A 16,355-nucleotide genomic window follows, 5' to 3' on the forward strand; every position below is an offset into this window, starting at 1 on the left:
CCTAGAGGTGAGATCTTGGGTGGACGTCCAGAAGTGGGCGAACTCAGCCTCCGAGGCGGGAGGGGCCCGGGAACGGAGCCAACGCGGTGACGGGGACAGCGTTTGGTCCGCGAGCGGGAGTCCCCGCGGAGGCGGCCGGCCTGGGCTGGCTGCTGGCTGTCGTGGGGAGCCCGCCCCGCCCCGTGAGGCCCGGTGCGGCGGCGCGGCCCCGGCTGCAGTGCCCCCCCCAGGCCGCCCGGGGCGCTGTGGGCGCCGCTGGTCCGGAGGGCGGCGCGGCCGCGGGGAGGGGAGGGGAGGGCAGGGCAGGGGGGGTGCGGAGGGGCGGAGGCCGGAGCCGAGCCGGCCGGCCGGGCGGGGAGGAGGAGGAGGAGGAGGAGGAGGAGGAGCCGGGGCGGGCTGGCGGGCGGCCGGGTGGCGGCGGCGGCATGGCGGAGCCGAGCGGGGCCGAGGCCAGGCCCCCCATTCGGGTCACCGTCAAGACCCCCAAGGACAAGGAGGAAATCGTGATCTGCGATCGAGCCTCCGTCAAGGAGGTAGTACGCGCGGCGAGGGTCGCGGAGGAGGGGTCTGCGAAGAGAGGGGTGGCCCCGAGGCGCTGGGGCGGCGGGCGGGGGCCCCGCAGGCTCTCGGAGGGGCGGGAGGCGCGGAGCGGGGCTGGGGGCGTCCGGCGAGAGGGAGCCGGCGAGCGCGGCGCGTGCGGCGGACGCGAGGCCGGGGCGCGCCTTGTGGCCTGGGCTGGGGGCGTGGCGGAGAGTGGGGAGGGGGCACCTGGCACCGCGCAGGGGAAGGACCAGGGCCTTGAGGGCAGCGTGCGCCGCGGGGAATGGCCGGGGGGCCGGGGGGCCGGGGCGCCGAGGCCGGGCGGGCTCCGGGCACGGCGCTGCGCCAGGAGAGCGGGCGGGGGGCGCCTCCGGGTTCTGGGACGCGGGGCGTCGGGGGAGCATTTCCCCGGGCCCGTATCCTTCCGACGCTCCCAAATCGAGGGGGTTACGGTGGGCCCTCGGCCTCTCTGGGACTTACGGTGTGCAGTAGGTGCTCAATAAAAGTGTGTTGAATGAGTGAATGAGGGAGCTTTTCCTGTGTTCGCACCTCCTGTGGCTGCTCCACAATTTCACGCAGGCGGGGCTTAACACAGGCCATCTGGTTGGAAGGAAGGGCTCTGGAAGCTGCGTTTGCTTAGCAAGTGCACTCTTTACTGAGAGTGTCTGTTTTGGTTTAAGTTTGTTTTGGAGGGGAGAGCTGATAGATTTGGGGAGTCTCACTCTCCCAAGCCAGTCTTTAGTGCCATCACTGCTCCCTCTCCCCCCTTGTAAAGTGACTGCATTCCAGAACTTACATTCTCTGCCCTGCAAAGCTGAATTTGAAGTCAGCTTGAATTGAGAGACAGTGTGTTTGGTCAAGAGCTGGGGCTTTGGGGTCAAGTCCTGCGTTCCAGTGCAGTTACATAACTGCTCTGAGCCTCAGTTTTCTCATCTTTAAAATGGAGATAATGATTCATACGTATCTCATGGGACCGAGACTCTTAACTCCTGAGGAGTCACTGCTGGGGTGCGTTTGTCCTAGTTGTTGCAAGATGGCTGGGCGTGAGGAAAGTTGGGGTCTGAGAACGGAGGCGGGGCGGGGGGGGGGTGTGTGGACAGGGCCTGGGTGGAAGGCTGTTGCAGGAGTTGGGATGGGCAGGGGCCAGCAGGGCAGGGCCCTCACAGGGAGCTGGGCAGAGGGACTGCGGAGGGGGTGGCAGGAAGCAGCAAGGGCCTTCTGGGGTGGGAGACCCCAGGAGTTGAGCTGAGAGGGGACGTCACCGGTCCTTCTCTTTGGTTAAAGGGGCCTGCTTATCGCAGCAGGCTGGATGGAGTTGAGACTACGGAAGGGACTTCCCCGGGGGGCTAGAGGCAGGGTCCCTGGTGGGTGGAGCCCAGGAGCCTCCGCAGTGACTTCTGCCTCCTGACCACAGTTCAAAGAGGAGATCTCCAGGAGGTTTAAGGCTCAGCAGGATCAGCTGGTCCTGATCTTCGCAGGCAAGATCCTCAAGGATGGGGACACCCTGAACCAGCATGGGATCAAGGATGGGCTCACTGTCCATCTGGTCATCAAGACCCCTCAGAAGTAAGTCCAGGAGAGGAGCACATCCAACTTCTGATCAGGCCTCTTCCCCCCCCCCCCTCCCCCCCCCCCCCCCCCCCGGTGTCTCACCCGTCACTCACCTGTACCTGGAGGGCCCTGCCGAGGGCCCTGCCGAGGTCCGGGAAGAATTGGCAAGCCCTACCAGGGGAGGGGACGGGGCTCACCTCTCCCAGAATGCCCCGGAGGCAGCTGGTGCTAGCTTCTCCCTCGGCCTGAACTACTAACTGCCCCCAGCATTACCGCACCCCCGCCTGAGGGCTGCTCAGGAGGTGGCTTGTGATAGTCCTCCTCTGAGATCACCGGCTTCCCTCTGGGGCTCACCTCAGCTGGGACTTCATTTCTCTGTCCTCAGGGCTCCAGATCCAGCTGCCACCACTGCTTCTGCCCCCTCCACTCCAGACCCTGCCTCGGCACCCTCCACCACGCCCGCTTCACCCGCCGCCCCGGCCCAGCCCTCCACCTCTGGCAGTGCCACTTCGGATGCTGGCAGCGGAAGCCGGAGGAGCAGTGGGGGGGGGCCCTCCCCAGGGGCTGGGGAGGGACCCCCCAGCGCTACTGCATCCATACTCTGTAAGCCCTGAGGGAGGAGGTCACAGTCCTGCTTTGGGCTAGGGCGCGGGGGGAGCCAAGAGGAGGCAGAAACATGGTCCCTGCTCCTGGTCTGATGGGGACAGGGAACCCCTGGACATAGGGTTCCAGACATTGCTGCTTGAGCGGAGCAGGGGAGGACATCCGTCTATGAGGGTCTCCCGGAGGAGGGGAGCATGGGTGAACGTTAAGGGGACGGGAGAAATGAGGTTGCGGACGTGGCGAATGCGGGGTGATTGCGGGGTGAATGCGAGGATATTGGAGTTTGGGGACAGAGTGGGTCCAGCAGCAGCCAGCTGGGAAGTGTTTAGGCTCATTCAGCAGGCCATCGCTGGTCGCCGTCTCTTTGCTCAGTGCCGTGCCCAGCTCTCGGCCTCGGCTTCCAGAGAGGTCTCGGTCTGCTAGGCTCCCGTCTCTGCCGGCAGCGGGCCAGGGCTTGGGCCCGGGGAAGGTTTGGAAAGGGGAGATACCAGAAGCAGACAGGGCCCATCGCGGAGGCCTGCATTCGGCGGCGGCTGTGGCCAGGTGGGGGCAGGGTTTTGCGGCCGGCCGTGACCCTGGCCCCTCCCCGCAGCTGGCTTTGGGGGCCTCCTGGGCCTGGGCAGCCTGGGCCTGGGCTCCGCCAACTTCATGGAGCTGCAGCAGCAAATGCAGAGACAGCTGATGTCCAACCCCGAGATGCTGTCGCAGATCATGGAGAACCCCCTGGTCCAGGACATGATGTCCAACCCCGACCTCATGCGCCACATGATCATGGCCAACCCCCAGATGCAGCAGTTGATGGAGCGGAACCCTGAGATCAGCCACATGCTCAACAACCCGGAGCTCATGAGGCAGGTGGGTGTGAGAGAAGGTTGGGGTGGGGACGGACAAGACACCGGCGGGACTTTTCCCACCTCGCCCTGCCTTGGCTTATTTGGTGACTTACTCATCCAGCAGCCCTGTTTGGAGCACTGGGGGTGTAGTGACGACAAGGCACAGGCCTAGCTTTCCAGGAACTTCTGGTCTCAAAAGGAAATGGGACAAGCAAGCGCGCAGTAGTAACGTGGCGTGGTTGGTGATGTCATAGTCGCGGGATCCCCTAAGAGAAGGGCTCCTGGCCCTACCCGGGGAGGAGGGGGGGAGCGCTCAGAGGAGGCTCTGGAGGAAGTGTCAGCCACGCTGAGACCCAGAGGAGGAATCATGAGCCAGAGGAAGAAAAAGAGGAGAGTGTTCAGGCCTGAGGGACAGCACGTGCAAAGGCCTGGGTGTAGGGTGTTCGGGGAGCGTCGCGGCTGGGCCGGGCAGGTCTGGTGGCCGAAGGACGCCCGGCAGCGGCGGCGTGTCAGGCTTCGGGAGCCCTGTCTCATGGCCCAGTCCCCCGGGGGAAGAGGAGAGATGACGTCAGCGGAGCCGTGGGCACCGGTGCTGGGTTCCCCTGGAGATAAGTGCCTTCGGAGCAAGGACTTGCGGGTGTTTTCTTCCCTGCCTAGAATGGCTCCTGGTGCGTGGAAGTCACTCCGGAAACACTTAGAGAATGAGTGAATTATGGGGTAAGGAGTCAGGGTCCCGTCTTAGACGTAAAGGTGCTTTAGTGAGCACTTGTGGAGGGACTTGGGAGTAGGGACAGGGAAGGCATCCCAGGCAGGGTGCCCTCTGTCCCCCGTCATGCACTGCTGTCCCCTGGAGTTGACACAGGCCAGCCCTTATTGAGAGTGAGCCCCCATCCCGTCCACGGGTTTCTCGAGGTTTGGCCAGGCCGGAGACCTGGGGGTGGGGTTAGAGAGTGCTGGTCGTGTCGCCCCAACGTGAATCCTTTCTCTCCCCAACTTATGGTCATCTTCGGGGAACCGCAGTGTGGTCTTGGACAGACAGAGTGATCTGGCCTCAAAACCTGGCCCCACCACTAACCGGCTGTGTGTCCCCAGTGAATCTCAGCCTATTTCCTCATCTGCAGAATAGGGACAGAAATATCTCCTTGGGACAATTATCATGGGGAGCACGTGACTTCCGTTGTGTGAATTACTTAGCTGGGTGCCTGTGTATCATAGGTGCTCAGATGTTACTCTCCTCTGCTTCCTCCTCCTCATGTCCTTTCCTACCAGTTTCCTTTTGCTCCCTGTACTTCCGAGGGCCTCAGGTTCGAGGGCCTCCTGAACCTGAGGAAGAGAAGCTGCTGTCCTCGCCCCCCCACCCCTGGGTCGTTGTACCGCAGCACAAAGCCAGGCAGACTACCCTTGCAGGCAGGGACAGAGCCAAGATGACAGTAGAGGGAGGAATTTACCTGCCACCCTGCCGCTGTGGGGCAGTTTCTGGGCCCTGGACCCTAGTCCTGGGACAGACCTCCTCCTCAGGGCCCACCCCCGGCCAAGCCTGGTGCCCCCCTGGTTCTGGGGTTCTTCCTGTCTCTCTCCCTTCTCCACCAGACCATGGAGCTTGCTCGAAATCCAGCCATGATGCAAGAAATGATGCGGAACCAGGACCGGGCCCTGAGCAACCTGGAGAGCATCCCCGGAGGGTATAACGCCCTCCGCCGCATGTACACAGACATCCAAGAGCCGATGTTCAGTGCTGCCCGGGAACAGGTGGGACCAGGGGCTGGGCCGTGGGAGGGCTGTTTGGGCTCAGGATTCCCTATCCCCGGATCCAAGTCAGCCTCTTTGCCTACGCAGCCCTCCGACAGTGGGCCTTGGCTCGAGAGCGGTTCTCACAGCACAGGCGGGGGTGGTCCAGCCTGGCACGGGGCGGGGCAGCAGGGTGGAAGGTAGCGGAAGTCCCCAGGGAAGCGGGCGGGGTGTAGCGTGCAAAGCGTCCGACAACTTCTTGCCCCGGGGGCTCAGGGGCCGTGGGGCCGGCAGCGTGTCTCCAGTGTGGTCCTTGGATCACCTGCATCAGAATCACCCAGGGGGGCTCGCCGATCGTCAGATTCCTGGTTCCCACCTTCGAGCCTCTTCCTGACTCAGTCTCTGGAATCAGGCCCTGGGAATATGCACTTTGAAAAGTACCTTATGGATTCTTCCAAATATGTGAGAAGTGTAGACCAAAGTACAGCATCCTTTCACGTCCCTGTATGTAGTGTCAGTGCCTTTTGGGTTCTTTTTTTTTTCTTTTTTAAGTTTGATTTACACTAAGTACGCGATACAAATATTTACACACTTCGAAGTTCCGAAGTTATACAAAGTAAACAATAGGGGATCTGTCCTTCTGGTTCCATCTCCCAGCCACCTCTTTTCTACCTCAGAGGTGACTACTGTGTTTTTTCATAATTTCCTGGGCGTATTTTATACTTGCAAGTAAGGCTTTACAGAAAGAAGTGTAGCTTCATGCAGCCCTGCCCCAGTTTACAGCTCCTTCCCTCTCCAGAGCTGACTGCCACTGAGAAGTTGGTGTTTACCGCCTTGATTCTTTTATGGCCTATGTTTGTATCTGTAAATAATGTAGAGTATTGTCTTGCATATTTTTAAGCCTCCTAGAAGTGGCATCCTGCTGTTCATATAATTTTAACCTGCTTTTTAAAAACATTCCTTACGAATACTTTTCTTGGAGAATAGCATGGCTTCAGAAAGGGACACATATCACAAGCGTGCAGCTTGATGGAGTTTCACGAACTGAACACACACACAGCCCAAACCAGGGCCCAGGCGGGAGGGTGGGATCTCCTGTTCCTTTTTGCTCGTGGACGAGAGCACCACGTCCTGCGTGGTCTGTGCTGTCCCAGCAGATCTCCTTGTTCATGCCGCCTCCGTCCTATACCAAGTCTCCACAAATAAGTGTGAGTCTAGCTGACGGTGCGCGGGCCCGCCGGTCGGTCTGTCTGTCTGTCCTTGCGGTGATACCACATTGTCCTAATTAAGCCTGGGCATCTGGTAGAGCAAACCCCTCACCTTGCTCTCCCGCGTCTTCTTGGTTATTCTTGGCAATGCTGTTGCAAATCTTAGAACGTGCTTGTCGGGATCAACTATGAGTTTTTAAAGGAATTTGTTTAAGTTTTATTTAAGTATTTAATTAAAAACGTATATCCAAGTAATGCATGCATCTGGTTAAAAAAAAAAAAAAGGAGCTGAGAAAGGCTTCTAACAAGCCCTCCGGCTAACTCTGATGCAGGCTAAATTGTAAGAACCATTGGAATAACTAAAAGAACAGACATTTGACGTTGGCAAACCTGGGTTCAAATACCTAACGCACCATTTTTAGTGGCGCAGTTTTAAGTTAGCTGCTTAACCTTTCTGAGTCTTAGCGTCCGTGTTCTCAAAATGGAAGTGATATAATAAAGCGGTGATGCTTGACTCTTTTGGCCTCAGGACCCCTTTATACCCTTAAGAATTATTGAGGACCTCAAAAAGGTTTTCTTTTTGTGGGTTGGGTCTCTTGATAGCCACTGTATCTGAAATGAAGACCGAGAAACTTACAGTAGGTTGATTAATTCGTTTTAAAACGACAGTAAATACCCTACACATTAATATAAAAAGCACATTCGCTTAAAAAATAACTTAATTTTCCAAAACAAAACTTTAGAGGAGAGCGGCCTTGTTCTAACTTTTGCAGACTCCCTTGCCATCTGGCTTGCTGTGGGACCCAATTCTGCTTCCGCGCTCGGTCTGGTGCAGTATCACATGTCACATAGCCTCTGGAAAACGCCACTGAACACTCATGAAAACAACAAGAGTGAAAAAAGGCAAATAGCGTCTCAGAATTCTAAAACCAGGGTTAAGCCTTGCAAGGGTCCCAGGACCACACTTTGAGAACTGGTACATTGGAGGGCTACTGTAAACATTAGAAGAAACATGCCTGGTACATAGTAGGTGCTCAATAAATGGCAGCTGTGATTGCCCGAGGGTGGTCAGAAAGAGATTCAGTCCATAGAGAGCACGGGGAAAACTAGGGGGCCCAGAACTCAGTGGTGGTGGGTGCCAGGCGAGTTACCAGGACGGGAAGTGTGAAACAGGGACAAAGCCTGAGGCTGGGGTACACAGACCCCGGCCTGCTGGCTGTCATCCCAGCAGGCATCTGGTAAGGCGGAGGAAGCCCGGCTCAGAGCTGGAGGGCCTTGGCTGGCTCTGGTCCCCACGACCTGCTCTGAATGAGCAGGAGACCCTGCGGTGACAAGGGGCTGAAGCTGTGCAGCTGAGGACCACCCAGGACCTCAGGATGGGGGGCTGGAGCGGGGAAATAGGGCACAGACTCCCTCAGCGAGCACAGCGCTGGACAGAGCTCTTGCCTGGGTGTGGGGGGATCCAGAGGAAGTTCCATTGCCACCTTGGGCAGCACGCCATGTGATGGGGTGCCGACCCTGAGGCCATCCTGGGGGACAGCAGGCAGCCTGGTGCTGAGGGGGCCTATGTAGCTGAAGGAAGGAGGCCGAGGAGAAAGCTGTGTGGGGGAAGCAGCGGAAGGAGGGCACGCTCAGCCGGAGATGAGTGCCCCTGAGGGGCTCCCCTGCGTGTGCTTGGAGGGACAGAATGCCATGAAGAGGACCTGGGCTTCTGGGGAGGTCCTACTGGACCAAGACGGCTGGACAGGGGGACGCCTAGAGGCAGCCCAGGGCTGACGTAGAGAGCCAGCTCCCCTCAAGCCAACAATTATTTATTGAGCACCTACTAGTGTCAGGGGAAAGGTGGGGTGCAAAGGTGACCTTGCCTGTGCCCCTGAAGACCCGAGGAAGACATATGTGTCCTTACGCGATGAGAAGGTGTGTGTAAAGTACCACAGGGCACAAAGGAGACTAGAGACCAAGTCTTTGGAGCCCTCGGGGAAGGTGGGAAGTTTCCAGTTACCTGAGGGGTTTTGTCATCCCCTGGCCGCTCCTGCACTGGCCACCTCCCACCCTGCAAGGTGAGGGTGTGGCTGCCCCGTCTCTAGGCCAGAACTGGAGCTGAGGGCCTCCGGGGCCTCCCACCCCCTCCCTCTCCCAGGGAGGGGAGGCTGCTAGGTGAGAGGCGCGGGGGGCCTAGCCCTCACCCTGGTTTGTTTCGGTCCTTAACCCAGAACCTTTCCCTCCTCCCAGTTTGGCAACAACCCCTTCTCTTCCCTGGCCGGGAACTCCGACAGCTCGTCCTCCCAGCCTCTGCGGACTGAGAACCGAGAGCCCCTCCCTAACCCCTGGAGCCCCTCGCCCCCCACCTCCCAGGCCCCCGGGTCCGGGGGGGAGGGCACCGGAGGATCGGGGACCAGCCAGGTGCACCCGACAGTCTCCAACCCCTTTGGGATCAATGCGGCTAGCCTGGGGTCAGGTATGTCCTGGGCTGGAAGGAGCTTAGTGGGGTCACCAGGGTAGTCCCTCTGCCCCAGGACTGAATGGGGCTTGCACTGCTGCAGCCTCCTGAAGACAGGTGAGCCTGTACTGAAGCCCCGGAGGGGGGGGGTCTGCAGCCTGGGGCAGAAGCTCTGCCCCCTTGGGATGAGGGGTGGTTTGGGCTGTGTCCTGACGTCCCTGGAGCAGCCTGAGTGACGACACAGAGTAAAGCAGGCCCCACTCCGAAGCGCTCAGCACTGCTGGTACCATCCAGGCAAATGGGTCAACCTGGGGAAGTGGGTGTGGGAGGAAGCGGGCACTCCCAGGGACAGGCAGGTGTGAGGCTGGGGGAGAAGGATGTGTGGACTTGCCATGGACAGACAGGGGCGGGCTGTGCACAACCCTTGGGGAGGCCCCACTATCTGGACTGTGACCGTACATGTGATCCCGGGGACGTCTCTGGTAGATGCCCTGGTGGGGGGGGGGGGGGGGGGGGGCGGCACCTTGATCAGGAGAGTCCGTTCCCCTCTGTGTGCTCCAGTCCCCTTATGACCTGTGGCTTTCAAATTGTACTCCTGAGTCCGGAGGTCCGGACTTTCCCCAGAAGGAGAGAGGACTGAGTGGGAGGGGTTCCAGCCAGTCCGTTGTCACACTTGGTTCGGAGTGACATCTGGTTTGAGGAAAGGGCCTCTGCCACTAAGAAAGACTGCCAACCACGAGCCTATGTGACCTCCGTCAGACCCTTTCCTGGAACGCCCCCAGGGCGGGGAGGGGGGGGGGCGCAAATGAGACCCAGTTTCCAATCTGCTTGTCCGTAGAGCAGCTGGGAGAGAGGCCGGCGGAAGCAAGGCCAGAGCTGGGGCCCACGCCCCTGAACTGGGGGCGGCTTTTCGCCGCCCCTCTGAGCTCCCTAACGGCTCAACGTTGGAAGTAAGGGAGATGGAAGAGGGGCAGGCATCTGGTTTCCATCTGGACCCTTTTGTCCTTGTCGTCTTCCTCCTCGTGCTAGGAGTGTTCAACAGCCCCGAGATGCAGGCTCTCCTCCAGCAGATCTCTGAAAACCCGCAGCTGATGCAGAACGTTATCTCTGCCCCCTACATGCGCAGCATGATGCAGACGCTGGCCCAGAACCCCGACTTTGCTGCTCAGGTACGCAGTGTGGGGGCAGGTCCTGCGCAGTGGGCGGGAGCCACGGGAGCCAGACGGCCTGGGCTCGTGTCTCCGGTCCCGCCCCCCCCCCCCCCCCCCCCAGCTGCGTGAGCTCAGCCGGTCCCGAGCCTCCCAGTTTGCTCACCTGTACGTGGCCGTGGCCGTGGCCCCTCCCTCACGGCGTCCCGGGGGGGGCGCAGTGAGCTCATACGAGTAGAGCGCCCGGAACGTGGCGTGGTGCCCAGTGCGCCCTGTACTTGGGGACACCGTCAACGCCAGGCGCGGGGCTGCGAGCCCTGGCCCAAGGTCCGGAGCGCGGTTCCGTCTCCTCTCACTGTCCCCGGGAGGCCTTCGGGATGCACGGGGACCCAGATCTCCCACGGCGGTGGGGGTGCCAAGGGAGACAGGCCGCCGGGATTCTGAGGGCGGGTGGGCCCAGGCCTCCCTCCCCTCCCGCCTTCACCCCGCAGATGATGGTGAACGTGCCGCTCTTTGCGGGGAACCCCCAGCTGCAGGAGCAGCTCCGCCTCCAGCTCCCCGTCTTCCTGCAGCAGGTGGGTGAGGCTCTCGGGGGCCAGGGACACGGGGCATGGGTGGAGGGGGGGGGGAGGCAGAGCAGAGCTCCGGGTGGCCGCCTACGTCCTGCCACCACTGCCTTCCTTTGCCTGTTTCCCGCCAGATGCAGAACCCGGAGTCCCTGTCCGTGCTCACCAACCCCCGCGCCATGCAGGCCCTGCTGCAGATCCAGCAGGGCCTGCAGACCCTGCAGACCGAGGCCCCTGGGCTGGTACCCAGGTGAGGGCGGGGCCGGGGGCGGGGGGAGGGGCACAAGGCTCTGGCTCCACCTCCGCGCCAGGCCCCGCCCCGCCGCTCTGAGGGTCTGCTCTCCTGCTTGTGCGCTCCGCCTTCTGGACCTCACGTTCCCATCCCTTTCTCAGAGGCTGCCTCCCACCTCTTGGTCTCTCCTGCCTGCAGCCTTGGCTCCTTCGGGATGTCCCGGACCCCGGCGGCCCCGGCAGGCAGCGACACTGGGTCTGCGCCCGAGGCCCCCACCTCCTCGCCAGCGCCCCCCGCCACGCCTTCTCCAGCGGGGGCTCCCAATGCTCCCCAGCACCTCATGCAGCAGATGGTCCAGCTGTTGGCAGGGGGCGGGAACTCCCAGGTACGCGGGGCTGCGGGGCCGGTGTGGGGGGTGGCGGCAGCCTGGAGAGGCAGAGCGGGTTTGGAGCCAGCCGGACCGCCGCCCGCAGGGCTTGGTCTGCCCCTTGCTGGCCTTGGGCCGGTTGCCGCCTTCTCCACGTTGGCTTTTGCGGCTGTGCGATGGAGACGAGAGTAATGATAGAACTTAATCGGGCTCTGGGGGCCGTTCTCATGCCTCGTGTGCGAGAGCACATTCGCTCCACTCCACAACGGCCTTGGAAAGAAGCTGCTATCTCTGTGTTATAAAAGGGGGAAACTGAGGCCCAGAGAGGGTAAGTGGCTTGCTCAGAGTCACGCAGCCAGTAAGTAATGAGGCCAAGGTATGCTGGCTCCTGAGTTTACACACCTTAACCACCACGTCCTAGCGCTGCTTCCTTCTATCACAGGGTCCTTGGGTGATTAAATCAGCCTCCGCCTCCAAGACTAGCGCGGAGGGTTCTGGGGGAGGAGGTAACTAGAACCCTGTGTTGCAAAGTCAAGGCTAGGGGATTGGGTGAGGAGTAGGGTTGACCTCAGGTGAGGCCCTTAACCTTCCTCTGGCTTCCCTAACTCGTCTGGGAGGACCCTTTTGACAGAAACGTAAGTGTGCCCAGCTCTGCAGAAGGCTCTGTTCTACAGAACCCTGTAGAAGGTTTGGACCAAGAGTCACCAAGGAAGGTCCAGTCCGGCTTAGATCCTGTGGACCGTGAGGAGAAGCAGCACCCAACCCTGGAGAAGGCTCTCGTGCTGCACGTTAGGGGGCTTCTGTGACCCTCGGCACATCCTTTCCTTCTGGGGACAGTGCGTTCACCCTATCAGAGGCCGGGCGGCCTGTCACTGCCGGGCTCCTTCATGACCAAGGCTAGTGCTTCCCGCATGTCCTTTGGGAAAGCATTTCCAGGAGCTGTATATGGGGGTGTCAGACACGAAAAGCCTTCTCTTCTGTAAATAATGGTGTTTGTTGATTGGCTAACCGTGATCACACAGGCTCCTTCTTTCCTGGGGCCCTTCCCTGGCCTTTCCCCTGGCTCCCTGCTTGAAGACTGCCGGGGGCAGGGCTGGGGGTGGACTTTGTGCAGACCGTGCGTCCTACCGAGCACACACCATTTGGCTTCTGGAGCGCCGTTAACCTCTCCAGGGGCAGAAAGTGGTTAGGAATATAGGCTGCTCTGGGCCCGTCTGTTACTTCGAAATGTTCAGAAAGACACCCCCCACCTTCTGTTACACAGTCGTTGACTGATGTGGGGTGCAGGCTCCGTGACCCCTGTCTGAGGCTCACCCTTCCCTGCCCACTGGTTGGGTCCGAGGATGCTGGAGAAGACCTACTGGTCATCTGCTCTGCGCCGTAAACCTCGGACTCAGAGAGGCCCGTCCTCTGCAGGTGCAGACGCCAGAAGGGGGTGGCCCTGCGCCCCCTTCACGAGGCCCGTCCTCTGCAGGTGCAGACGACGCCGGAAGTACGGTTCCAGCAGCAGCTGGAGCAGCTCAACTCCATGGGCTTCATCAACCGTGAAGCTAACCTGCAGGCCCTGATCGCCACAGGAGGGGACGTCAACGCAGCCATCGAGAGACTCCTGGGCTCGCAACTCTCCTAACCCCCCGGCCGTGCCTCCTGCCTCTCCCTTCCCTGGGCGCCAGCGCCTGGCTCTTCTGTCGGCCCCTGCCCTTTGCCTGCCGCCCCACCTCCCCGCCCCGTCTTCTCCAGACAGCAGGGTGACTTTAGGGGCACGGGCCTCGCTCCAGTGCCCTGCGCATTTTGGGTTTACTTGTACATCTCTTACGGAGTCTTTGCTCTGGGCCCTGCTCCAGCAGGGCCGTTCAAGTGGTTTTCACAGTGTCGCCGGTCGGCCCCAGCTCCTGGCCCCACCGCCTCCTGGCACAGCCTGTAGACCTCTGGTGGCGGTGGCCTGGCCATGCTGGGTGGGAGGAGGGACTGGGGCGGGGTCTTCGTGTGTGCCTCTAGGGCTCTGCTTGTTGTCTGGTTACTTGTGGCGACTCCTCTGTCTCTCTCTCCACCTGCAGCCTCACCCCTGCTGGGACCACACACTGAAGCAGGGCTGGCGGTTGGGGGGTGGGGACAGGCTCTCTTTTCCATCCCCCCCGCCCCCCCCCATCCTGGTCCCTTAATCCAGGCTTTGTTGGGATGTCCCGTCCGAAGGGGGAGACCAGACATCACCCTCTGTGTGAGGAACCGAGCCCTGGACCGGCCCGATGGAGTTGGGTGCAAAGGAGGGAGGAGATTTTCTGGAGGAGGGGGATGGGAAAACGAACTGAGTCACAGGCTCAGCGGCTGGAACCTGGAATGGACACTTTGGGAGTGGAGGCCCCACGGAGCTCCCTTAGGCGGGGTCCAGGCTCAGGCCTGGCAGAGGGCCCTGGAGATGCTAACGGGGTCTGAGCCGCAGGAAGGGCTCAGGGAAGCCAAGCGACACGGTTCACGGGGGCTCCTGCCGGCTCCGTTTCCAGGACCCGCCTGCATCCCCAGGTACCAGGGTCTCAGTCCCCCTCACGAGACACGAAGGGATTGGGGTCTGTCTCAGCAGCGGGTGTGTATGCGGTGGGTACTCACACACACACACACACACACACACACACACACACACACACACTCGAGTGGCACAGGACAGTGGATTCCTTGTTGGTTTCTGGTTCCGAACTGTCTCCCACCAGAGAGAGGTAGGCAGGAGGGCTGGTCCAGGGCAGGAGTGCACACAGTCCAGGGAGCTAGGTCCTGGGCCTCTGGGCACCGGGCACCCCAAGGGCAGTGTGGTCCTGAAGCTGTTGGGGAACAGTAGAGGGGTCTCTACCCCTGCAGCCCCGGCCTTTGGATCCTTCACCGTTTCCTTCCAGGCCAGAGAGTTCTATCTGAGGAAGGGAAGGAGAGGGCAGCGGCGACGCCTTTGGTGTGGAATTGGACGTTGCTGTATCGAGCGCAGGGGAGGCTCCTGCCGCCTCTTCTCTCTGCGGCTTCGCGCAGCTGCTCGGAGGACCCGTGGCCGAGAACATGGAGGCGCGAGGGGCACAATTGTCTCCCGAGTGGGAAAGCGTCCTGAGCAATCCGGAGAGGGTGTGTGTGGCTCTCCCTCCTGACCTCCCCAACCTCCACACTGGCCTTTGTAAATAAACGACGTGGTCTTTGTTGTCGGGATGTCTTGGTGTTTGCTTTTTGGGGGAGAGGAGGCTGGCCGAAGAAAACTCGGTTTTAGGGGGTTTAATAAAGCTGGACCCTAGGACGTTGAAGGGGGCTCAGTTGCCACAGGTGTTAAAGGATGCCCCCACCCCCACCCCCACCCCGTCAGGGCTGGGAGGCGGGGCATAGGAAGGTCATTACTGCCGATAAGGCAAGACTCTTACCTCAGGTAAAAAGGCCAAGACAAAGCAAACTGTTGCATCCAGACCTTCTGCAAGTGAAGTCAGGAGATTTAGCCTTGAACTCCGAGACTAAGCCTGGCCGGTTCTCCCGCTGGAAGCCACAAAAACAGACCTGGCACGATCGATCGGAAAGGGGCCAAGTGGAGTGAGCGGCGTTAGGGTGTCCGCGGGCGACTCGCCGCCGGGCTGGCAGATCCCACGGCGGGGGGAGGGGGGACGCAGCGGGGGGTGGGGGGCAAGTGGCGGAAACTGCAGGAATGAGCGCACACGGGTCCACACGAAGAAGCGGGCGGCCGGCCGACCGGAGTCCTGGGAGGGGAGAGACGCCGAAGGGACAACCTGGTCACCGTTCTCTAGACGTGCAAACCAGCGGTCCACAGATTCCGCAAGCCCGGGGAAATAAAATAGCAGTCTGCAGAAAGGCGCAAGCGAAGAGAAAACGTTTGGAAGCAACCAGAAGATCAAGACAGCGGGCTCTCGAGGGAGCGCCCACATCCCACCCGCGACGCGGAAGCCCACGGGGTGGATGCTGCCTCCCCGCCAGTCTGGGATGCGGCCCCCAGCGAGAACGTCTTTCCAACATGAAGGTAAGATAAAGGTGTCTTCAGACAAAGCCAAACTGAGACCACCACCGGCCGACTCATGTGTGGGGTGATCTTGGGTCATAAGAAAAAGAAAAAACAAGAACAAAGAACAATGGTAAACTCCATAAAACAAAAGTGATGATGTCTCATGCATGGTGGGGTGTTTTGTTTTAGAGAGAGAGAGAGAGCGCGAGCGTGCGCACAAGCTGGGGAGAAGGGTGCGGAGGGAGGGAGAGGGAGAGAATCTTAAGCGGGCTCCACACGCAGCACAGAGCCCAATGCACAGAGCCCAGTGCGGGGCTCGAGCCCACGACTCTAGGATCATGACCTCAGCTGAAATCAAGACTCCGAAGCCCAACCGACTGAGCCGCCCCGGGGCTTCTTTCTCGTGGTGTTTAAAATGCAGGAATTGGGATTTGTGACTCGGCGGCTCCAGAGTCAGAGACGGTGGGGTTGGGGTTAGCCTGCACCGCGCGCGGCCTTCGCGTTGTGCTGGTAAAGGACAGAGCGCCAGCTCGTGGTAGCTGCCGCTAAGTCAAGGACAAATGTTTTCTAAGCCACCAAAATGAAAAACCGTGTAACAACTGCCAAGTGACCGGAAGGACAAAACGAAACGAAGGCGACGACTCCAAACCAAGGCAAGAGAGAAGACACGCGGTCAAGAAGTTACAGGAAGCGTTTCGGGGTGTGAACCGATGCTGTGTGGCACTGTAATGGTGGACGGGTGACACTTAGAGCAGAGCGAACCTTTCGTGCAGGCAAACTGAAAACCGCGCGTCATCTCGGAGGTCAGGGGACCCCAGGACGGGATGAGGAACGTAACCAGAGACTGTAACTACATTTTGAATGTATGAAATCACTTCACTTGCAGGACGGGGGTAGATGCTGACACAAGTAACTCGGAAACTAGCGGGATCTTTACAACTAAAGGCAGAAGAAACATAGCGCCGCGTTCTTGTTGATTGCGTCCCACAGATGTACTGTTAACAGTTCCGAGACCACCGGGCACGTCTGCTACAATTGACAATTTAAGCAAGTGGGGGACGGCCAGGGGGGTGGGTTTCTCTCTGTTGGGGTGGGGAGTGGACAGATGAGCGGGGGAGTGAGGCCGGAATGATTCATGTGGTCACGGATTAGAACACGAACCC

At 60.3% G+C, this 16,355-nt stretch overlaps 1 protein-coding gene across 5 annotated transcripts; it reads left to right on the plus strand.

Annotated features, from left to right (window-relative positions):
• The first annotated feature begins 394 nt into the window (after positions 1–394).
• Positions 395–14,399, plus strand: UBQLN4 (ubiquilin 4). 5 transcript variants are annotated; one of them, XR_007148170.1, is made up of 12 exons: positions 395–533; positions 1,955–2,106; positions 2,477–2,694; positions 3,287–3,549; positions 5,118–5,276; positions 8,696–8,921; positions 9,933–10,072; positions 10,543–10,626; positions 10,752–10,867; positions 11,011–11,234; positions 12,633–13,736; positions 14,102–14,399. XR_007148170.1 is itself a non-coding variant. In XM_047840622.1 (11 exons), the coding sequence occupies exons 1-11, from the start codon at positions 426–428 to the stop codon at positions 12,782–12,784; spliced, it is 1,842 nt and encodes a 613-aa protein (XP_047696578.1). In that variant the 5' UTR covers positions 395–425; the 3' UTR covers positions 12,785–14,399. The 5 variants fall into 5 exon arrangements, 4 of the variants coding, with proteins under 4 accessions (XP_047696578.1, XP_047696581.1, XP_047696580.1 ...); XM_047840622.1 differs by having other exon boundaries at positions 12,633–14,399; XM_047840625.1 differs by having other exon boundaries at positions 12,691–14,399.
• The last annotated feature ends 1,956 nt before the right edge of the window (positions 14,400–16,355 follow it).

Source organism: Prionailurus viverrinus, chromosome F1 (assembly GCF_022837055.1).
Source record: "Prionailurus viverrinus isolate Anna chromosome F1, UM_Priviv_1.0, whole genome shotgun sequence".
Classification (NCBI taxonomy): domain Eukaryota; kingdom Metazoa; phylum Chordata; class Mammalia; order Carnivora; family Felidae; genus Prionailurus; species Prionailurus viverrinus.